This window comes from Acanthisitta chloris, unplaced genomic scaffold, assembly GCF_000695815.1.
Source record: "Acanthisitta chloris isolate BGI_N310 unplaced genomic scaffold, ASM69581v1 scaffold1925, whole genome shotgun sequence".
NCBI classification, from domain to species: domain Eukaryota; kingdom Metazoa; phylum Chordata; class Aves; order Passeriformes; family Acanthisittidae; genus Acanthisitta; species Acanthisitta chloris.
This window is the reverse complement of record NW_008673028.1, coordinates 1-24,268: the sequence shown is the minus strand read 5'-3', so window position 1 is coordinate 24,268 and position 24,268 is coordinate 1. Positions and strand designations below refer to the sequence as shown.

The following is a 24,268-nucleotide window of genomic DNA, read 5'->3' as shown; positions in this document are numbered from 1 at the left end:
TAAATAGACCAAACCAGATTGCCCATTTGGCAGTGGTTGATGAATATGATGCAAAAATGCTTTATTTCTGTTCACATTAACTTTTTGACAGAGAAGAATGATAATTTCCAAACTGTTTAAATTAGTTTCTCATGCACCAGCAGCTGCTATGCATTTACATAAAGTCCTGTTGCTTTTGCAGAAACTTCCAAACACTAGAGCTGGTATTAAATATGTCTTTAACAATCTACTCAACACATCATTAAATGTTTTGTTCTAATATCTGCTCTATCCTTTAAAAAGTCACAGGTTTTACTTTCAGCAAGTTACACTCCAGTCAGACATCTGTTCTGGAATCTCCTGTGTAGTAGGACTCAAATTTTGAAGACATCTCTCTTGGAGAGGGTGGGGGTTTATTTTCTCTTTTTTTAAAGAAAAAAAAGCTTTTTAGAAGCCAAATCCCCCTGAGATGAATAACACTTCTCCCAGGTACAGAAGCTTACAAGAAGCTACAGTGCAAGTTCAATAAGTCACTTTCATAATGAAAAAAACCTCCATGTTCTGCACTATTAAGTAGCCTAAAGAGGCTTTTAGTTACTGCATTATCTGAAGCTCTGATAGTCGATTTAGGCAAAAAGATTATCTAGTTTGACTTGATAAGATTACTGTAACGGAAGAGAAGCTGCTCTGAACAAGATCTTAGGGATTTTTGTCGAGCTATTAGACACAAAAATAATCTCTCCTTCTCATTAACATTGTACAGTTAAAATGTGAGTAACTTTAAAAGTAAGAGCCTGTTCACCAGTGCTGCCATTAAGGGCAAACTTACCACTCCCAAAGCCCAGTAAGTAGCTGCAGAGATACAGATTATGGAGGGAAGTGCAGAGTGTGGATATCACAGCCATTAATGAAAGTTTCCCAAGAACTTTACTTTAAAAAAAAAATGTAGAAAAGTTTACAGAGCTAGATCTGTCCTGGGAAGATCCAGAACACAGGAAAATATTTCAAGATCCAACTTCCCAGGCAAACAGGAATAATTACTAGCCTATGTATGCTCAAAGGATGAGTATTTTCATTAATTAGAAGTCTGTCCTCTCTTCTTTCTCTCTCACACCTTTTACACCTAGTCTAAGTTAAATGGATAATTAACAGTGTCATGACTAATTAAAAGATCATGGGATCCCTGGAAATTCTTGGTTAATTTTAAGAACATAGCAGTGAAGAGGAAGACAACAGGAAAGCTGAACCTTCTATTACCCACAAATAAGACACCAGAAGAGATCTGACATTGCAATCTGAAATACTTTAATGTTTTAATACAAGTGGAAGGCTAAGGCAGCTATATACATTCTGTGCAATAAACACAAGCTCTCTCTTACCAACACCAGCTCCATCCTACTGGCACAACTCCTGGGGAATGCACTGCATTCAGCAAGTTCAGTACTAGAGAGCACAGGTTTTTCTACTAAGATAATAAATTAGAAATCACAAAGTTATTATTTTCTTAAAAACAGACTGAGTAAGCTACTCAGTACACTGTGAAGAGGGACAGGTCTCAGAGGGAACTGAGTTGTGACATTAATTCTTTGAAATCCTGTCTTGTACAGAATCTGTTCATATAGACATCTAAAGATGTGATAAATTTGCTGTATCTTTCAATTGCCATTCAACAGTATATTGAGTTAATCTTCCACTGCATGACAATATTCAAATACCACAGAAATTTTTTTTAAAATGTAACTTGGGGGGGAAAAAAAACAATATTCAAATACCACAGAAATTTTTTAAAAATGTAACTTGGGGGGGAAAAAAACCCCCACAAAATTGATAAATGTCTGGCTGTTGTAAAGATAAAGAATTTGGCTATAGTGTGTTGTGGAGTCTAGCTTTAGGTATTGACAGTGTCACAGCATCCAAGAGGAAAGGATTAATCACCAGCACACTGCTAACTTGTCTCGTTTTCCAGTTTTTGTATCTCATTTTGTCCAGCCTCTGCGAGGTAAGATAAGAGTCTTTTATAGGCTTCTCTGTTTGGGGGGGAAAAAAAAAAAAAGTAACATGTTACTTAAACAATCTCACACATAATTCCCAAACAATTGTTCTAACATGTTACTTAAACAATCTCACACAATTCCCAAACAATTGTTTACACATTGGGATAGTAAAACATGGTAACTTCTCCCCACCCCATTCAACTGCTCTGTTTGCTATCAATTTTTAGCATGACCAGGTTGGAGGAAGAATAAGGATTGAATTGTTTCTGGCTAGAAGTGTTGTGAAGATGCTTAAAAATCTACTTGTTTAGTAAACTGCTGTGAAATAGAAATTCTTCCTTTCAAACCAGGGAGCTCCCAAGGCTGAGATGAGATCAACATATTCAAATTTCATGTTTGCTCTCTCATTTCTGCCTGAGAAATCTGTGACTCACTCCCATCACAGCACAGTGATGTGAGCCACTGACACATTCAGACCATCATCTTCAACCAAGGACAACGACTGGTTCAAAATAGACCTGGAATTCAGAAGGCAACTGTCACTCAAGTGGATTTGCCAGAGGAGTGCATATGTGTTGATGAGACTTTTCACCTTAAGTTCATTCTAATACTCTCCAACCTAGACAATGTAATTATTGTTAAAGCACTGCCTCTGACATTTAGGTCTTTTCTAATTATCTATTTTTGTCATGAAATATTAACTTGAGCAAACCAAACTGCAGTTTTCCTACTCGTTCCTTGCAATAACAACACTGGACATCACCACTATAAGCATCTAATGCAACTTCAGAACCTTGCTGCTTTTAGATATATATATCTGTGTGTTTGCAGCTTAATGTCTACAATAATTGCACAGAATATAATATAATCTTATTTAGTGGCTGGGACTGAAGAGAAAAAAACAGGTATTAGTGTTCTTACAATAAAAAGCTTAGAGCTGTGTGGGTAATGGAGCACATTCTAAATACAAATTATTAATACAAAACATCAACAACAGATTAGATAATATATACATTAAGTGATGAGGCTATAAGAAACTTAGCTCCTCTTGGCAGTCTCCAAGCAAATATTTCAGGAAGCTCAAACCACCTACTATTTTGTAGATAATGGGATGAAATACATTAGCAAAACATGAAAAGCAGTTGGTATAAAAATCCTGCATATAATAGCACATCAGCCTGACCCTGGGTCAATTCTCTTAAATAACAGTAAATGTAGTTGTTAGTAGTGAATAACAAAAAGTGAATAATATAATTACAAACGAGTTAAATCTATTTTTCATTCAGTGGGATATTAATGCCCTGTGACTGCCAGGGTAACTCATGAGACACTGAAGGGCAGTGTTCAAGGCCAGGTTGGATGAAGTCTTGAGCAACCTGCTCTGTTGGGGAGATGTCCTTGCCCAGGGCAGGGGGTTGGGACCAGGTGATCTCTAAGATCCATTCCAACCCCTAAAATTCTATGATTCTTGCACAACTCTGTCTCTTGGGGTTTTTATAGCCCAAGCCCTGCTGCCACACACCTCAAAACTTCCCCAGTGTGGTGTGGTTAAGATCCTACCCTATGAGTAGTCCCAGGATGTGAATTAATGCTAACACTAAGTCCAGTTCCTTGCCCTGACCACATGAGAGCCAAGGACAGCCTTCCTGGGAGCAGCACTACCAGGAGAAAACCCTTTTGGCTCAGGTGCCACACTGGGCAGAGCTTCCTGGAGTTTTGTAACAGAACTTATATAGATGCTGAAAGTTCAGTGCTGCATCTGCACCCAGAGACACCACCATCTGTGCAGAGCTGCTCCCCTCATGTGCCATTTCCTCCTAATGCCAGATGGATTCACAAGTCAAATATTTCTGTCCTAAGTTCTTGGGGGGCACACGGAGGAAGTGTGAGTCTGCTGTGCCAGCCTTCCCTGGACACCCACAACTCTTCTATGTTTAGATCAGGAGAGAACTCTTCAAACCAAGCTCAGATCATACCTGATTATACCATAACTTTACATACGACCCATAAAGTCATCTCAAGTAGGGATTGACAGGAGAATTCTTTGTGGCAGGAATTCTTTTACACTGTTTTGCAACATATACTGCAGTGAGCAGAGATGACCTGGCTTCACATAACTTCTACTGGGGCCTGTGGACCCTAGTACCAAAACACGTCTGGAAATATTTAGCAAATACAGATAGCTTAAATCCATGAAAGCAACGGGAGATTTCTGTCTCAACACACTTCAAAAAATCACCCATTTTTGAGCATCTGTGCTGCTGGCTGACACTGCTTTCTTTCAATGGAATAAACTTCTCCTGCTCATTGTAAAAAAACAATATAAAATAAAACCCAAACCTCTGTGCAGCATTTTTTCCAAGGCCTTGTTTGTGCTCCGAATCCTTCAGAGACTGTGTGATTGTGGGAATCAGGCTGGTAACCAACGTCTGATCCAAGACTGCCACAGTTTCTAGGATGCTGAAAACACGGTGATCATAGACTGCAGTGTAGTCCTGGATAAACTGCCTGAGGGGGACACAGAGGCATTTAATGCAGGGTCAAAACGAGATGCAGAGAACACGCCGAGAACAACTGAAGAGTCTAATCAGAACAAGCAACTTGACAGCATGGCAATTTTCATATTGTTACACTGAAATACTCTACCTGGAATCCTTTCCTTAAACAAAGCCATGCTTTTGAAGCCTTAATGCTAAAAATCCCACACGTTTATTTGCAAGTAAACTGGCAGATTCTGCTGCTGTTTCACCAGGGCTGACTTCTTCCAGAGCACTTTACTCTCTTAGTGTGTCTGAATGCAAAACTAAAGCATGTATTTATTACTTAATTGATAATGAAAGACTAACCAAACAAGAGGAGTTCTAGGTTCAAATCTGCAGAAACAACCTTGGCATCTCTTATAAAGCTCCACAGGATCTTAAGCAGGGCAGACCACTGGATGGGAGTGCACCCATTTGTCTTCCTGAGGGTTTGAGGTCTTTGAAGATCACAGATTACATCTGAATCAGCAGTAACACCCCAGGGATGACACATCCCATGGAAGTGATGTATCATGTACAGACTGGCATGCCCACAGACATCCATTCTTCTTTCACTGAGTCTCTCTGGAGCTTTCATCCAGCCCTGACCCAACACAGCAGCAGTGCTTAGGGTTGCAAAATGCCACTAGGTGTTAGGTCATGCAGCTCTTACTGCAGCCATGTGAGAAACAGGATTTATTCTGCACGGGCATGAAATAAGCATGATTTACTTTATAATAATCTATTGATTTTTGTCAATAATCTGTCAAAAAATCAAATAAGAAAGCTAAGTTTGTACTATGAAGATTTGATCTGCATTATACACACTTTAAATTAGGCACATGCATCGTTCACAGCACCATCAGTGTTTTTCCATTTGACCATTCCTGGTTTTCCCACTGCAGCAACAACACAACTGTCTCCTGTATCCCTTTCAAAACAGTACCTCATCCATGAGGAAGCAGGTACATTTCTCTCTCCTATGTTTTTGCTCTGGCTTTTTGGCCAAGCTGTGTTCGAAACCAGTGCCAAAAGTACCGTTACTTAAACACCATAAACAAGCACCAGTGCAGTATGTTAAGGATAATTAGTTATTTACAAGAAACATGTTTGCTGTCAATCAGCTTGCAGCAATTTCACTGCCAATTGGCATGTTTTCTGGTTACCTAAATACAGAAGTCAGCTGGGTGGCATGTTCTCCTCCTGACCCTGCTTGGCAGCCTTCTACCATGTACTGTACAATGTCTGTAGATATTTTTTTCACTGCAAAAGAAAAAATCACAAGATTCACACAGAGCTCTTGAACTGACCATCTGGAGAATGTCTTTCATGAAGACTAACATTTTTAAATGAGGGAAAAAAAAATAGGTTTCATCTTACTTTGATGCAAATGACTGTGAGAGCGGTTAGTTAGATTGGCTATAAAGAACAGAATGAGTCACAGATTTATGCAAAAGTTTTCAGCACCGTTATCCTTTAAACCTGCAGATTTTTAAGTACACTCTGGTCTTTTTAAGTCAAAACAAAAGAGATACAGACATAGTGGAAATAGAGAGTTTTTAAAAAATGTAAGTTCTGTTTATATTTTTAGCATTCCTATTTGATTTAAAAGAAAGGTAGTATTAGCACATTATATCCTGCCCAAAGTTAAGCAGATGTACTCTGTACTTTCAATGGATATTCTCCTGAAATCCACTTTTTTTAAGGGGAACCCCCCCCCCAAAACCTTATTATTTTCTTACTAATCATTTTCAAATAATAAATACTCAAATTACAAGATACAGCTCTTCCTTCAAAAAGGTGGAACTGAGCTGCAAGGACTTTTTCTAGAAGGGTTAGCTAGTGGCTGAAGCAGCTCAAGATTTCCAGCACATTCTACTCCCCAGCACACTGCAATGTGGGTACTGTCATCTTCCAGCAGATATGGCTGTGATGGCAAAAGGGGGAAGAAAACTTTGTGATGATTCAGCTAATTTCCTAAGCTCATCTTGTCCTTGAAACTATTATAGACCAGAATCAAGAAGTATTTTATTATAGAGAAAATTCTGGGGAGAAGTCAGAGGTGAATCCCAATTTTGCTTAATGCCTCTACTAGCAGCAAGAAGTGGAAATTTTGAGCTCATGCACATTCATTATACAAGGGTAGGGTGAACAGAGTGCTTCATTTTGTAAGAAGCTAAAAATAAAGTTCTTGCTACGAAACAAAGCATGCTAAAAGAAGACAGAAGACTCAAAGATGCCTTCAGAGAGCAACATGCTACTTTTAATCCATTTATAATGCCTCTTTGGGGAGAACATACGCTAGTCTTATTTGGTCTCAAGACTTTAGGTGGAAGAAAACTTCCACAGTTGCCAAGTGTGGAGAAAATTAGATGGGGAGGATGGGGAGAAAGGAAATGCTCTTCAGATATCTGAGAAGTTGATTAGTTCATGAGAAACGAAATAAGGAAGGACTTCTCTGCCTCAGAGACAGAAGTCCCAGACCAGTTAATGAAAAAAAAGAAAGCTTTTCCACTTTAGCTGCTAGATTATCTTATTTGCCTCATCTGAGAGTCTTAAATATTGAGATGAAAGATACTCAGCAACACAAAAATCTTACAGGTGTGGAGGGATGTACTTAAAGCAAACAAGCAGCTCACCTTGTAGCTCGTTAACCAACAGCATGCATTTCAACACAGCTGGGAGAGCTGAGTCAATGTCACAGAGTTCAGTGCTCTGGGTTCTCTGAAGCACTTCAAGAAGGAAAGCCAGAACGGAGGCCAAGCGAGGAGGGGGAGCAATACCTTTGAACTGCAGGTAGTTTTCACTAAGAAGACAAAGCAAACCAGAACAAAGTCTGTAACTTGTGGGTTTTTTTTCATTCAATGCAAGCCCCATACACCTTAAAACAGCTGTGATATTTCAGTATTATCTTTATCTAGGCTCAAATAATAGCTTCTATTTGTCTTAGTCTGAGCGATGACTCCCAGTTTGTCAGAGGACAGTGATGCTTTCTGACTCCTCTGTTGAGAAGGAAGTGAGAAATAATAACAGCTATTATAATTACAGTTAAAAAGCCAAGTGTGACTATAAAGTTAAAATAAAAAACCAGCTTCATAACAGAATTGAACATGTGAACGAGTGGAGATTCTAAGATCCTAAACCAACACCCATAACAGAGCTGCTATTCAATGATGATATTTAGCTCTAAGTGCTTTTGTAAACTCACAATCCAACTTGTGCTAACAGCTCAGCTGTTAAACAGGTACTGTTATCTCATTTTTGGCATGTTGTCATGGGACAGCCAATGAGTGCTTTTGCTCTGTCAGAATTAACACAATCATCTCCAGCATAAAATCCAGCACAAAGATAAAAGGTGACCTGTCCATTTGCAACAAGAGCAACCTGACATCACACACATTGAGTGTTCCAATTTGAATAGCCTGATTTGTTCTTTTTCCACAAAGCATACAGGAATCTGAACTACTGTTGGTCTGACATCACAAATTACTGAAACCTGAAGACAGTAAGTTTAAATCGAAGCACTCAGGAGAGAAGAGTGCAGGTGAAAAGAACACAGCATTTACTCATCAGTCAGCAAGAGCTCTCCCAGAACCTTCACAAAAAAGCTTTTTAGGTATTTAATGTTAGGTATCATTATCTACTCAAGCAAGGTATGCATGTTTACTGAGAAATGCATCAATTAACACCCACCACAGAATCACAGAATCAGGCTGGAAGGGACCACAATGAGACATCTGGTCCAATCTCCCAACTCCAGCAGGGTCACCCTAGAGCACATGGCTCAGGATTGTGTCCAGACAGTTCTTGAATACCTCCAGTGAGGGAGAATCCACAGCCTCTCTGGGCAATCTGTTCGGTGCTCAGTGACTGCACAGGAAAGAAGTTCTTTCTCATATTCAGGTGGAACTTCCTGTGTATCAGTTTCTGCTGTTACCTCTTGTTTTATTGGTTTCCACCATCAAGAAGAGTCTGATCTTCCTCTTGGCACTTCCCATTCATGTACTTGAATAAATTAATGAGGTCCCTCTCAAGCCCATTCTTGTTAAAAACTTAGTAAGGGTTGCTTCTACAGCTCTCACATGAAACCTGACTCTCAGAGCTCTGGGTACTTCATTGCACAGCTTCAGAGCACTGGTGTGACTTGGCAAATGGAAGCTGTAATACTTTACTCCTTTATTTCTTACATCACATGGTCTTACTCACTTTAATATTAGCAACTCCGCAATCTTCTATCCCATTAATTACTCTGAAAATTTCATACAAATTTTTCTTTGGGGTGCACTGCCCCTAAAACAGCTCTCTGCCCTGGCTAATATCACGTGGTTCCATTTCCCCTGTGCAGCAGCAATACTCAGTAGCTTTCAGACAGCAAAATGGGCAGCGAGATCTGTACGTGTTTGTGTGCAGCCCCAGCAAATGCCTCCTGACCACCCAACAGTTGGCAAACCACAGTGCTGCTCAGTTCTAGCACATTCTTCCCAGATCACTAAGGAAGGTTTCACATCTTACAAACCACCAAGTGTTGTTACACCTTTGGAACTTTGTTTCCACTATCAATCTCAGTGTTCACACATGCAGGCACACATTCAAAAATAACTTTATTAAGATGACGAAGTTTGAGTATCCATAAGTTAAAAACATGTCAGGAATTAAGGTTGTGAAATCTTAATTCACTCCCTTAATATGTGACAATACAGGCTTTGCTTACAAGATTGCCTATCATATTTACCCGAGATGAACATTCTTTTTTTAACCACCATGTATACACACTCTAATAAAGTAAAATCCAATTACCTTGTATTTGAGGGAGTTTAATTCCCTTCCCAACATGGACAAAAAGTACAGATTGTTCACTGTTTTGCAGTATATAAAACAATGCCTCATCCTTTCAGCAGCAGGGACACAGATTTATAGCTGCTGTTCATAGAATCATCAAGGCTGGAGGAGACCTCTAAGATGCTCAACTCCAACCATTAACTTGCCACTGCTGGAACCCCTAAACCCTAAACCAGATCCTCCAGTGTCAGATCCAGATGCCTCTTAAACATTTCCAGGGATGGCGACTGCACCACCTCCCTGGGCAATCTATTCCAGCATCTGAACAGCCTAACGAGGAAAAAATTTCTCCTAGCATCCAATCTGACTCTCCCCTGTCTCAGCTTATGACCATTCCCTCTCTCCTCTCCCTGCAGCCCTGGCAGGACAGACATCCCCCACCTCTCTCCAACCTTTCAGAGTTGTAGAGAGCCATGAGGTCACCCCTGAGCCTCTTCTCAAGGCTAAACAAACCCAACTCCATCCCTTCCTCATACAATAGACCTGTTGATACCGTGCAAGTAGTGACAGCACAGTGAACAAGTCCTGTCTCTCTGCCTCTATGTCCTCCTCTTCCCACAGCCTCAGATTTCCATTTCCCCTGGGGAGCTGTCACACCTGTGTATACCCTGACAGAGAGCAGTGAGACCCTCCCATGATGCAGCCTGACACAAACATATGATGATGCATATTGCAGCATAATTTTTCTAGAAAAATCCTTGCTTTTCATGTAGCACCATGCAATATTTTTTTCTTATAGCCTAGGAACTTTATCCTTCATCACTTTCTCCCAATTTTACTCTCCTGAAGTATACACATTGCCCTTCCTTTGCTCCCTGCCCAGCAACTCACAGGCTCTTCCTACAGCCATGCTACCAACTAACTGAGAAGAAAACAATGACATTCCCTTCCTCATTAGCTGTTTGCTAAATCTCAGTAAGTGATGCCTTTTATTTTACTGGTCCTTACTTGATGACATGCAGAGTGGTCTTCCGTAGCCGGAGCATCTGGGGGGCTGAAATGGAACTGCACAAAGCAGTCAGCATAGGATGCTGTCCAGCACCAGGAGCAGTTGGAGAAGAAGGCAGAAATCGTCCAAAATACTGTTGAATAATGCTCCCAAGGAGTTGATTTAAATAGGCACCCTGTGTTTGAGACTGACAGCATATAAAGGACAGGCCCTGTAAAAAAATAAATTTAGAATGTGAGAAATTGAATCCGTTTTTAACAATACTTTGGAATAAATCTTTAACAACTGTAGGCTAAATACTCACTATGTGCTGTGTAAACTGCTGCACACAGAGTAACTGGTGTTCAAGGCCAGGCTGGATGAGGCCTTGGGCAACCTGCTCTGGTGGGAGGTGTCCCTGCCCAGGGCAGGGGTTGGGACTAGGTAATCTGTAAGGTCCATTCCAACCCTTAAAATTCTATGATTCTAAGAACTACTGCCTGACAAATAAGCATCAGTAATTTGCTGCAGATATAATGGTGTACCAATGAAGACAGAGTCAGGCAAGGCTTGCAAAGAAGAGAAAAATCTTTTACTCGACTAATGAATATATTGGAAGGTAAGTTTTGGGACATACAAGTTCCCTTTCAAATTCAAAAATAAAACCTTGGCATTTCAGATCTGAGAAAGTTTCTGTACCCAAAAGCTCCTCATTTCTTTTTCAAGCCTGTATGTGATCTAACAAAGTATATTACTCAGGTAAGGTTTAAGAAGGGAGAGGAAGAATAAATACCTTATCTGTTTGTAAAGGACTGTGTGAAATTTTTGAATGATGTAGCAGAAAAATCAGCACCTAGACTTGAGCTCTGACAGGAAAGAATTTGCTGATAATCTGAACAAATTAGGGTGAATTAGGCACTATTTATAAGGGATTTAGAGGGAGTTTTAAACTCTGTTTTAAGATAAGGCTAAAACTGCTGTGATTTATCCAATATAAGCTATATTGATCCAGAGAAAAATCTATAATGAAAGCACTTGCCCACAAAGTGCTTATCTGAACTCTACCTGCAGTTACACAACATATACATTGGTCCATCCCTGAAAGAAGAGAGTAGTATTCTTACTGGTACAAGTTGCCATAAAAGAAAGGTAAGATCTTGTTTCCTTCCTCCTCTTTTGACTACTGAGAGGAAGAAGAACAAATCACTAAGAAAAAAATAAAAAGGTCCTGTGATATCCTATCTCAAGGGTCACAGTCAGCAGCACAAACAGAAGCCTCTTGAGAATCCAGTTTTCACAATAGTTTTGTATGACAAGAATAATGGTGTAAAACAAGGTCAAGCAGAGTTCCCTAGACAGCAACTTCAACAGTACTTCAAACTTCCATTAGCATTGCAATCCAGACTCCAGTTTTGGTAGGAGGAGTATCTGCCTGAATATTTATGGCTGCTGAGGTAAACTAATGCCCCTGATAGAGGAAAGAACAGTTCAAGTCAAGCTGCTTTTGTTCCCCAGCTACTGACAAAGAGTATTTCTGCTGCTTTTTCCATAGGTGTCCCTCCCCAGAAACGTTTTCATCTATACCTGCCTGTGTGAATGTGACAGACAATTCTTTCAGGCAAAAAAAGCAGACTGAGACATAGCACTTGGCACCTTCTTGAAATGAGGACTTCCCACAGTAAACAAGCACAGGAAACATGAGGCTTCAAGGAATGAGGTGCTTCAGGACCTGCCTGAAGACTTGCCATAGGGTGACCCTCTTGAACACAGTTGGGTTGGGTGAAGGGTTTAACTGTACACACTTCTAGGGCTCTTGGGAATTTTTAGCAAGCCTCAATGGTAAAAAACACACTTCTGACTGAGGCTTTGATAAAGAAGTTCAGATTCTCTCCTCCTTTTGTGTACAAAGAGCAAACTTTTGTAGGAAAAAGCAGCTGCTACTCTATCAGAATTCTTAAAAACACTTGTTTGGCAAGTAGCAGACTCAGAGAGACTGTTACAGATGACAGACTATTTAGTGTGTAAGCTTAAGTGTTTGATGTTTTCAAGGAGATGCTGCAGCAGGCATAAAGAAGAGTTGCCTTTCTATAGTAAAGCTCATGCAAAAAGACAGACTGTATTCCATAATCCAAATATTGGAACTGGCACTCTTAAGACTCTGGACTGTTTGAACATTTTAAAAAAACCCCAAACACCTGTGACAAAGTGTATTAATCTGTCTGATAAAAGGGACACAGGGAAGATCACAACCTTATAGAGGATAACTGGAGGAATACATAACAGCACCTATGAAGAGCTAACAATGATAGTGACTAAAATAGTTACTTCTTCAAACTGAGGATCAACAAATGCTATACACTGTCAAGAAAAAAAAAATCAGTTATGATTAACTAGTAAGAGTTACTGTTTTTCATAAATGATCCCGGAGATATTTAATAGGTGTGATAGGAAGACTAAAATATTAGAATTTAGATATCTGAAGGAACCCTGACTAATAATTTCATTTGCAGATGAATCAACAAACCCAGCCTGATCCTTTATAAAAACATTTTAATTGTTTTGAGTTGAAGTAAATTGATTCTGGAAACTGCATCTCAAAAAAATAGAAAAGAACTTGGGTTTCTCTTTTGGACATGAAGGCCCAATGGCTTCACCTCAACACTCTGACCTTTATTTGGACTCCTCCTTTTCTTTGTAAAGTGCAGAGAGCAACAGACCTTCACAAGGTCTAACAACATCATATCCCAAGTGGAACAAAGGATAAATTTCCAACACTGCACAGTAGCTGCAAATCTCCAGGTACAATGGCAAAACACCCTAGGCAGTGCTGGCCAAGGATGTGCTATGAGGTAACCACAGGCAAATTTCTTCTTCTAGATCCCACCACTAATTAACAGAGATGAAAGAAGCTACTGTTCATATGAGAGAGAAAAGAAACACATGCTACTGGACTGCAGTTCTGGACCAGAGATCTGAAATCAATCAACCACCCCCAAGGACAATCCCTACAAAGCACATGGATTTTAAAGGGTTGATAGAGCCACTTGCTTTTCCTTAACTATATTCTTTAGCCATTTTCTGAGGTTAAAAGAAAGACATTTTAAGGGGAGCAGAGAGGCATGACATCATTTGCTCCTCATTTTAGCAGTAAGGCAACTGATTCCTGTGCATGTTCACTGCAGGAACTGTTTGTGGCCAGAGCTGCTTCTTTCTCCTGATTTATCTGTATATTTGTAAATCACCTGTGGAGAGCAAAGAACAGATTCATATGGATTACTGGAACTCTTCACTGCAGAAATGCCAAGCTACCTAATGATGACTTATCTTATAAGTCCTGCTGTTGGAATAAATCTGCTGCTCACCAATTAATGTTGTACAATTCCTATTAAATACACACCATAATTCACAAACTGTATTAATAAGCTTGCTCAAATATCAGCACACATATGTGGCTCATGGGAGGGCATTTCAGGTCTGATCTCTGACAGATGCTGAGCCTGCACAGACCCATTAAAATCACTGCAAAATGTATGTGCCAAACACTACTTAGAATTAAGCTCTTCTAACTACTATCTGTATATATTAAAATCACTGCAAAATGTATGTGCCAAGCACTACTTAGAATTAAGCTCTTCTACTACTCTCTGTATATAGAGAGAAATTAACCATCTTCTGTATTTGGGCAAGATTAACACTGATAAATCAAGCAGGGTATCTAACCTTTCCTATTCTTATGCATACGATGCTTATTCCATGCACCCACCCTGTATTCTGCAAGATATATTGAAACTGATATTTCTTCTCAAAAACCACTTCTGTAGACTGCTTCAGTTCTTTCCCATGCTGCTGGTAAATGTGTATGAAAATTCCTCCAAATCACTCACCAAGAAATCCATCCAAGAGCAATCTCAAGCTGAAAAATTCCTATGGAAGATTTCAGCAATCCACCATCACACAAATCAACTCAACAACTGCATGAGGCCTTGGGCAACCTGAACTAGTGAGGAGGTGTCCCTGCCCATGGCAGATAGGGTTGGGACTAGATGTAAGGTCAATTCTAACCCTTAAATTCTATGAACTTCTTTTTTACAGTAGTGACATACCTAAGGTTAAATTTTACATGCCTCACTATCTCATAATTAGGAACAGTGCCATAAAATTGTAAAATTGCTGTTCATTCATATTCTTCTTGCTTTCCTTTCCAACGTCCATAATTCAAACAATGCTGAGGACAATTTTTATATTATAATCCAATAAAATCTTTCTTGGCTCATCAAATATCATCAAAACAGATGATGCACAGTGAAAGACACAGTATCCAGACAGCAACCCTTTAGGCAATGAAAAGAAACCTATTTCAAAAGTTGCTAGAGCAAAGCTATTTTGACAAGGCAGATGTTGGAAAACAACTTCTAGATAAGCTCCATGTAGAGTGGAGGACAGAGCAGCTGCCCAGTAACTGCCAAAAGGCACAGCTGTATGGCCCAGATTTCTATACACAGTAAACACAAACATAAGTAAATACAGCCCATCTGAACTGAGGAGAGATGCAATGCCTGGGCTTAATGAGCACAATTTGACAATTATTTCTGCTTCTGTAAAAATCAAACAAAGCCTCTAATTTTACCCTATTCAAACTAAACCTGTAGCTTTGGGGTCGTGAAGGATGGTGAGATACAATCATTGGCTTGGATGAATTGTGAAGGTAGTAATAAACTATGCTGTGGGAAGAGAAGGAGCTTCGTATGTTGTCCTAAAAGATGAAAACTTGGGTATGTGCCTTGTACAGTTCAGGAATTCTACAGGATTTGATAAGATTGCTGCATCAATGGATGTGTGAAATCAATTATCTGATAGTGAGACTGATTTCAAATCCTCATAAAAGCCACAAAAAGGATCAAATAAGCCACACTAAGAGCAGTTGTTAAAAGCTCTGGAAAAAGGGAGGATTTTTGCATAAAACTAGCATAACTAAGATGTTTTCTGAGATTACTGCATGTAGTTCTGATGTCCTCAACCTAAGAAGGATATGGAACTCCTGGAGCAAGTCCAGAGGCCATGAAGCTGATAAGAGGACTGGAGCATCTCCCCTATGAGGACAGGCTAAGGGAGTTGGGGCTGTTCAGCCTGGAGAAGAGAAGGTTGTGTGGAGACCTCAGAGCAACTTTTCAATATCTGAAGGGCCTACAAGGAGCTGGAGAGGGACTCTGTGTTAGGAACTGCAGTGACAGGACAAGGGGTAATGGGTTCAAACTGAAGCAGGAGAAGGTAAGGTTAGATATTAGAAAATCGTTTTTTCCTGTTCTGGTGGTGAGACACTGGCACAGGTTGCCCAGGGAGGCTGTGGCTGCCCCAACCCTGGCAGTGTTCAAGGCCAGGTTGGATGAGCCTTGAGCAACCTAATCTAGTGAGGAGGTGTCCCTGCCCAGGGCAGGGGGTTGAGACTAGATGATCTCTGAGGTCCATTCTAACCCATAAATTCTATGATTCTATGATCTGAAGAAGGCTTTATTGGACAAAGAAGGAGCAGCCCCCACTAAAGGAGCTGAAGGAGAAGAAAAAGACTGAGATGGAGCCTGGAACGTTTGAGAAGACTGTAAAGAAAATAGAAATTAAGAAACTGGGAAGACTGCTGAGCAGAAATGCTACTCAAGGGCTTTTATACTTTGACTATGAAGACAAAATTTGCATGTATAAGAAGATATTTTGCATGATCTCCAAATTCCTGTTTCTTTATTTTCATGTAACTGCCAAAGGATTAAGTTGTAAGCAAGAGCATTACTGGGGACAGATCTCTAGGACAATGTTTGTCTAACATTAGGGTGACTTAAGGCTCCTGAACTAAAATATCAGTGCTCCAACTACACAAATGAGCACCAGGCACAGGGCAGCCACCCAAGGAGGGTCTGATCACACATTAAACCTCCAGTTTAAGTGAGGCAAGTTGAGATTATTCCCAAGGAATTCTGTTTCTCCATCTTTCCTCCCACCACATTTACATGTTTTCCCTCCCACGTATACTATTTTCTCACTTTTCTGATAAGCCCATTTGGGGTTTTAGTTTTTGTTTGTTTGTTTTGTGGGGCTAGTTACTATTTGATTCTGCTCACAAATCACCATTCACAGAATCATTACAGCAAATTAAACTGGAATGCACATAGTGGTGAAAGGGAATGAATTTAGCCTTAAGCCAACTGTGAAACAATAACCTGAGATGTCACAGAATCCATTCAAACTCAAAGATCTCAGAAGAGCTGTTGTTTTCATTTTCAAACTGATCTTGAAATATTTTTGAGTTTCAGTCAACCAAATATTTGAGTCAAAATCAATATTTTGAGTCAACCCTAAATCAGAAGTTTTCCACTTCTCCAAATAAAAGGAAAGGGAGTATTTTTGAATGAATGACGCATTTTGAAGCTCTTTTAAATACTGGAACTTTGTAAATACAAACAGTTGATGAAATGTAGAAGTCCCATCTTGAAAGAGGAAATATAAGTCAAGAATTCTCCTCTTTGTCTTCTCTCCCCAGAAGTGTTTGCCAAATGAAAGAACGACGTGTTTTCTAGAAGCAGCATTTGTCCAAAATAAACTTTTTGGCCAAATAAGATCACCTAGCACAGCTGCAAAGCACATGGACTATGAAGCAGACTGCTGAAGAGTACAAAAGTGAGGTCAGGAAGACACAAACGGACAAAGAAAACAGGAAACAAGGGCCCACAACACTTGGACTTCGAGACCAACTCAAGTGGTTTCATCTTGAGTCTACATCCGACTGTGCAGCCTCAAGAGAAACAGCAGCTCTCCAACTAAAACGCTAAATTAGCAAACAGACAGTCACGCTCTGCGGTAATATCATTGTCCAGATGGTCCTCCATGTATATAGCTTCTGAAAATACCTACAGAGCAGCAAAGCAAGCCACATTCTGCACATCATTATGTAATCATATTCACTTCCATATGACACGCCATCGATCACAATGCAACTGCTTTGGAAAGGAATAAATCCCAGGGATGTTTACAGTGTCTTCGCTGTGTTGTTTCATAATACAATCCTGCAAAATAGTCAGCTAAGACTGCAATCAAAACGAAAAGGGAAGGGAAAACAGTAAGCGAAAAAGACCCAAGGATTTACAAGGAAAACACATCAACGTATTTGTTTTAAAATCCATCGATCACAATGCAACTGCTTTGGAAAGGAATAAATCCCAGGGATGTTTACAGTGTCTTCGCTGTGTTGTTTCATAATACAATCCTGCAAAATAGTCAGCTAAGACTGCAATCAAAACGAAAAGGGAAGGGAAAACAGTAAGCGAAAAAGACCCAAGGATTTACAAGGAAAACACATCAACGTATTTGTTTTAAAATACACTCTTTTCTCCACCAGCAGTGCAGGAATTGGTCTCTTTCTACAGCATCAACAAGCCTTACAGAGTTTCAAGAGTGATAGGGAAGCTGAGGGAAGAATAGGAGGAATAATGTGTAACAAAGCTTTAGTCATGTAAGCATAAGCAGCAGGAACTTGATTCAGCAAAACATATTCTCAAAGCATTAAGATAAATCAGTGCCATAATACGCAGAGGATTTTCTTTTGTTCTCAAGAGCAAGGAAAAAAAGGGTATCTCATGTATAATTATCTACAGTTAGCCAAGTCAAAGATGATTTAAAACATTTGTTTGCCCTGTCATCTCGACAAGTGTCTTACTACACATTATGACTGTTTGATCCACTGTTTCAAAAATCTCTCACATCAGAGAACAGTGTAACCAGCAGGTTGGCTAAAAGCTTCTATATCAAGAGATGAGCCTAGAAGCTCTGGAACGTGCCACAGCATAGCTGCATGCAATGAGAGGAAAGCCAAGGGGGTGGCAATTTTCCTTCCACTTCTGTAAGAAGAAAACAACTCCTCTTGCTGCTTCTTTACATTCAATGTTTGTTTTGATTAGGGAAAAAGAAAGCATCCTCTGCAAGATGAATCTTTTCCTGAAGATAGGTTTGTCTGCTGATAACAGGGTGCAGATATTTACCTGAAGATAAAGAGGCAAGCTCTCCTGAATGGCAGACAGCAAAGCCACAGGCAGCTCTTTGTCCTGCTGGAGCACAGAGTGTGGCAGCAGTAAGCAATCCACAATGCGAAACAAGAGTTGCTGGGCCTTGGAAGTTGCCAATATTGGAGCCCAGAACTTCACCAGACATCCTGTTAAAAAAAAAAAAATAAAAAAATCCCAAAGCCATAAACTTAGATAATCCAAGAGTAGCAACAGCAACTGAAATGTCTCACTCCCATGTACCCATTCCATGACACCTCCTTGGAAAAAGCCCAGTCAAGATGACTCAAAAGTCCATTTACGGTTCATCAAAATAAAAGTACTCAATTAAGCTTTTAGGCAAGTGAAGCTGCTGTAGGAAAAGTACAGCAATGCTAAAGAAAGGACAATCTCTTACATCCCTGCAGAAAACTTACCTAAACTTGACCCATAAGACTATTGCAATCAGCACTGAAGCATTTTGCTGTGTGCACTCATCACATTTTGCAGACAGGCAGTGCCTTTGCCTTTCCTTTGCATATATCTAACACTCTCTGGCCACATCAGCAACTGCTCACACAGTAATTCAGTGTTAGGAAAACATTACATATCTTTCAAATTGTATTTAATTTCAGCAGATTAAAAAGGATGAGGAGCAGCCAAGTCCATTAAACCAGCATGGTCTCTCCAGATCTCTGTGGGCTCTCAGTTCACAAATTGAGAGCCTCAAACAGCATCTTTCTTGTTTTCAACACATTAACGTATCACTTGCCCAGCTTTGAGCCAGTTTGAAGATCTTTCTTCTGACTTGAAAAAAAAAAAAGGCAAAAAGGTGTTGATGTGTAAATACCCTAACTTTGAGAAACATCTTTATTGTAGGTGAGGTGTAATTTTTCTTAAGAAAATAACTCGATACTCAGGAGTGTTAACACCCAACACACAGATTAAATAAAACAAGATGCCTATGTAGTAGTTCTCATGGACATTGTTAACTTTATATTTAATTAGAGGGGAGAAAAAGTTTGCCAGGTTGAAAATACAGGAACATCCCAAGCAAACGTGTTTAAGACTTTGGAAATAATGAAAAAAACACAAAGATAGGCTGTTGCAAGATATTATTAATCTATAAAAGTCATTCATTACCATCTCTAAAACCAACGCAAAACAACATTAATCTTGTGGAGTGAAAGAAAACACAATGATCAATCATAGGGAACGAGGGAAAGAGAACGATCACCTAACAATACTTCTAATAATGTTGTCTGAGCTTCCTGCTTTGAAAGAAACATGGTCATTCCAGCTAAAAATGCTCCTTCTATTATCGCTGCTGTGATGTATGGGACAGTACAAGACACAATCTGACCACAGACAGGAGGTGTTTAGATTTGTTAAGTTTCTTGCTTTGTCCTTATAATTTAACATGCCACAGAATGTGCAGCAGTGATGGAAATACACTGCAATATTTCCTTTCTTTTAAACTTCTTTTTATGTTTTCTTAACTAAAAAGAAAGGACAATTTCTCGCACGCAACAACATGACTGAAGATTAATTGTTTCCTACTGCAAAGAACAGAAAGGAAAATACCAATCTGAAAAGGAAAACACCAATCTAAAATTACTTGCCAAGGGTCCAACTCACATCTGTATATCTAAGAACATTAATTTGACATGTTATAGGTATCAAAATATGCTGATCTTGCAATAGAAAACTGTTTTATAAAACTCAGATTCCTGTTCGTTTGATGCAGCTTCTGCATCTTGGTCATGATTTCACTGTACTCCTTATAATCATGATGGACACTGTGTGTGCATGCAAATCATAGAATCATAGAATCAGCCTGGTTGGAAAAGACCTCCAAGTTCAAGCCTACTGTAGTTACTAGACCATGCAGTTACTAGCCCATGGCACTAAGTGCCACATCCAGTCTCAGCTTGAAAACCCCCAGGGATGGGATTCACCTCCCTGGTAGATCATTACCTCTGTCTCTCAGATACATAAGGTTTACCCTGTTTTTAAAGGAAACTGGCACATTCATTGCTAATAAACAGCACTCTCATTTTTCCATCATATCAGTGGCTCCACACTTTAATGAACAAATTGAGGTTTAGTAAATTACGGAGTGTCTATAAGAGAAGAAGGCAATTCCTAAGCTGACTTGGCCACTAACATAACTCCATTAAATATGATGTAGCCTATCATAATCCTGCTTTTCATAGACGAAACTGGCACATTCATTGCTAATAAACAGCACTCTCATTTTTCCATCATATCAGTGGCTCCACACTTTAATGAACAAATTGAGGTTTAGTAAATTACGGAGTGTCTATAAGAGAAGAAGGCAATTCCTAAGCTGACTTGGCCACTAACATAACTCCATTAAATATGATGTAGCCTATCATAATCCTGCTTTTCATAGACCATCCTGACTTGGAAGGGACCCACAAGGATCACCAAAATCCCTGGACCTCCTCATAATCCTGCTTTTCATAGACCATCCTGACTTGGAAGGGACCCACAAGGATCACCAAAATCCAATTCCTGGACCTCCACCCCAAGAATCACACCACGTGTCCAAGAGCATTGTCCAAATGCTTCTTGAACTCTATCAGGCTTGATGCTGTGACAGCTTCCCTGGGGAGCTGTTCCAGTGCCCAAACACCCTCTGGGTGATGAACCTTTTCCTAATATCTAACCGAAACCCGTTGAAGAACATAGTTTCAAATTGCACCTTACCCCTCCACATTGGCCCTAACCAAATCTGCCTATAGTTTGCTGAATTCTACGACCCCTTGGCTGCACTTCATCTCTACTTTTACACTATACAAAGACTGAACAAATCATGTAAATTAGTGATTAGTAGAGTGATTCCCTCTGGCAAACCAGGTTATTCCCCATAGCTTAGATACCTGACACTAAGATGTGGCTTCAATCCACACAGAATTCTTTCAGAAGGCTGTACACCTACTTTTATGCTCTGTAGGAAAAATTCAGAGCTTATCACTTTCATTTAAAACAGGAGTGGGCAGAGGAAGGAGACAACAAAAGACCTCATATGAAAAGATCTCACGCCCCTTTATGGGAAGAACAGATCCACTGAGGGAGATACCTGACACTAAGATGTGGCTTCAATCCACACAGAATTCTTTCAGAAGGCTGTACACCTACTTTTATGCTCTGTAGGAAAAATTCAGAGCTTATCACTTTCATTTAAAACAGGAGTGGGCAGAGGAAGGAGACAACAAAAGACCTCATATGAAAAGATCTCACGCCCCTTTATGGGAAGAACAGATCCACTGAGGGCATTGTTGTGGTTTAACCCCAGCTAGCAACCAAACATAGCCACTCCACTCACACACTTCCCCCCCAACGGGATGGGGGAGAGAATCAGAAGGGGAAAAGCTACAAAAATTCATGGGTTGAGATAAAGACAGTTTAATAGAGAAAGCAAAAGCTGCACATGTACAAGCAAAGCAAAACAAGGAATTAATTCACTGCTTCCCAAAGACAGGAGGTATTCAGCCATCTCCAGGAGAGCAGGGCCCATCACGCGTAACGGTTCCTTGGGAAGACAAATGCCTCCTTCCTCCTTCTTCCTCCCACCTTATATCCTGAGCATGATGTGCTATGGTTTGGAATATCCCTTTGGTCAGGTTGGGTAACCTGTCCAAGCTGTGTCTCCTCCCAATCCCCCATGCATCCCCAACTCCCTTGCCAGCTTGGCAATTTGGGAAGCAGCAAAGGCCTTGGCTCTGTGTGAGCTCTGCTCAGCAATAACAAAAACATCTCTATATTATCAACCTTGTGTCCAGCACAAATCCTAGGCACAGCCCCATACTAGCCACTGGGAAGAAAGTTAACTCTGCTTCAGCTCAAACCAACACAGGCATAAATTGCTGTAACTTCAGGAACTGCTATGACTTACAACAATCCTCAGTACTGCTAAACAGCCCAAAACCAACTCTTGTCACTGTTTCTGGGTGGCTTTTCACTAGTGAAAGATATGAAATCATTTTCCTTTAAGAAAATCCATGGAAGAAAATTAAATACCTAACTAACATCTTGATGACTTTCTTTTTTAAACCATTAAATAGTATAGAGAAAAAAAACATATATATGGAGAGTATAGAGGGAAGAAAAAGTATTAAAAGCTTGTTTTACTGATTCCTTAAAACTATTTCCTAAAGGAAAAGAGGTTGCAAAATAATTACCTATGATCCAATATGTAAGCTGCAGACCTTCTGGAGGTCCTTTTGCCTTCAGATAAGGTTTGACATACTTTAATACATCACCTAAATACTCCAGAGTCTTTGCTACCATGGCAGATTTCTCAGGGAGTGTCTGAAGGCCACTGTAAGTTCTACCAACAGCCTGAGAAAACAAAAACAATAAAATAAACATAAACTTACTAAGTCCCTTATACGATTATTTTTTTGAGCAATTTCTTTTTCAACACCCCAAATCTGATACACAATTCATCTTCACTAAAATTGTCCCATGAAGCTAACACAGAGATAGATGTACAGTACCTTAATGAACTGGACAAGGGCAAGTTTTGGGTCTTGCTTGAAACCTGACTCTTCAACATGAGCCTTTGAAAGAATGTTTTCTACTTCAGAGAGTTTAAAAATCAGTCTTGTCATTTCAGTCAGCTGCTCCATATAGACTTTCCCTGGTTGTTACAAGAGAGCACAGCAGTAAATACAGTATACAGTTATGTATTTCAGATTTACTTTAGTCCCCAAATGATAAAGTGAAACACTATTTTTAAATGTCCAAAATACAAGGATTCTGCAACCAAGTGCATCTCTCCAGACAAAGAACCTATGTCCAAACTAGCTATTTTTCTAAGACAGTTATCACAGAGTAACAGAATTTTAGGGGTTGGAATGGAGCTTAGAGCTCACCCAGCCCCAACCCCCTGCCCTGGGCAGGGACACCTCCCACCAGAGCAGGTTGCTCAAGGCTCATCCAACCTGGCTGTGAACACTGCCAGGGTTGGGGCAGCCACAGCCACAACTAAGTATGGATAACCAAATCCTTCATTGTACTGATGGGGTGTTTTTTTCAAAATGTGTATGAGAAATAGTCACTACAGATAATTAGAACTGCAGTGTTTTTAGAAGAAGTATTGCTCCAAGAGAGCAAAATATCCCATATAAAAAAAAGGGCAGAATGAATTGCAAATAGATTTTTGTTTTACTTTTTTTTTTCTTTTTAGGCCACTCACAGCATGATTTCTGACTATTTACTTCAGATTTTCACTTTTTTTAGAACAGTTTCTCCATGGGGGAAAAATAGCTTGTCTCCTTGGGAGCAAGTTTTTATTCTTTGCTTCCAAGGAAACAAGCTCTTTTATCTTTGTTTGTGATAAATTTGTCATATGCAGAGCAGGCAAACTATCAATAAATAGCACAAGCAGTGTAAAGAAACACATTTTGTAATTAGGTAAAAGTAAAGGAATACAAACAAAAATACATTTTGTAATTAGCTGAAAATGTTTGCCAGCTTTGCAATATAGAATCGTTACTGCAAACATTAGGGAAATGTGAACACTTACCAACTGTTCGCTCAGCATCTGTCTTGGCCAGGATACCACTTGGTTGATCTATGAACATTTGCAAGATGCAGCGAAACCAAGAACGTACAGTCAGAGCTTCGTAGGATGTGTAGCCCATACTAGAAAAAGCTTCACGTAGTGAACTGCATAGGTAGAAGAGGGAGAAAAAGGTAGAGATCTAATAAAAGTAGGTAAAAAGGTGGCAGAGAGCTTCATGTGGTTGTAGACATATAGAAACAGTGCACAGGAATAATTAAAGTAACAGAAAGGCCAACTGGCATTGCTTTGGCATAGTCTACAGACTTTGCTCACATTACTCTGGTGCCTAAACACAGAGAACATGAGAAAATTGGTAACACCACCCATGGAAATATAAAGGCATTAAAGAATCATAGAACCAACAACGTTGGAGGAGACCTCTAAGATCA

The 24,268-nt window shown here is 39.8% G+C and overlaps 1 protein-coding gene across 1 annotated transcript; it reads right to left on the bottom strand.

Annotated features, from left to right (window-relative positions):
• Positions 1-2,412: 2,412 nt before the first annotated feature.
• Positions 2,413-23,964, bottom strand: LOC103802279 (protein MMS22-like). Its single transcript, XM_009074737.1, has 9 exons — positions 23,841-23,964; positions 22,810-22,952; positions 22,492-22,651; positions 18,284-18,453; positions 10,280-10,491; positions 7,132-7,298; positions 5,659-5,755; positions 4,314-4,481; positions 2,413-2,491 (listed from the first exon to the last, which is right to left on the bottom strand). The coding sequence occupies exons 1-9, from the start codon at positions 23,956-23,958 to the stop codon at positions 2,413-2,415; spliced, it is 1,314 nt and encodes a 437-aa protein (XP_009072985.1). The 5' UTR covers positions 23,959-23,964.
• Between the last annotated feature and the right edge of the window lie 304 nt (positions 23,965-24,268).

What these genes read in the sequence shown, in the direction of transcription:
- LOC103802279 (XM_009074737.1), bottom strand. Translation starts at nt 23,958, where the DNA reads ATGGGCTACACATCCTACGAAGCTCTGACTGTACGTTCTTGGTTTCGC. An exon ending in GTTGGTTAACGAGCTACAAG is followed by an intron (nt 5,756 to 7,131) that starts GTGAGCTGCTTG and finishes TTTCTTTTGCAG; the next exon opens with TGAAAAAAATATCTACAGAC. An exon ending in CAGCTGACTTCTGTATTTAG is followed by an intron (nt 4,482 to 5,658) that starts GTAACCAGAAAA and finishes TGTCCCCCTCAG; the next exon opens with GCAGTTTATCCAGGACTACA.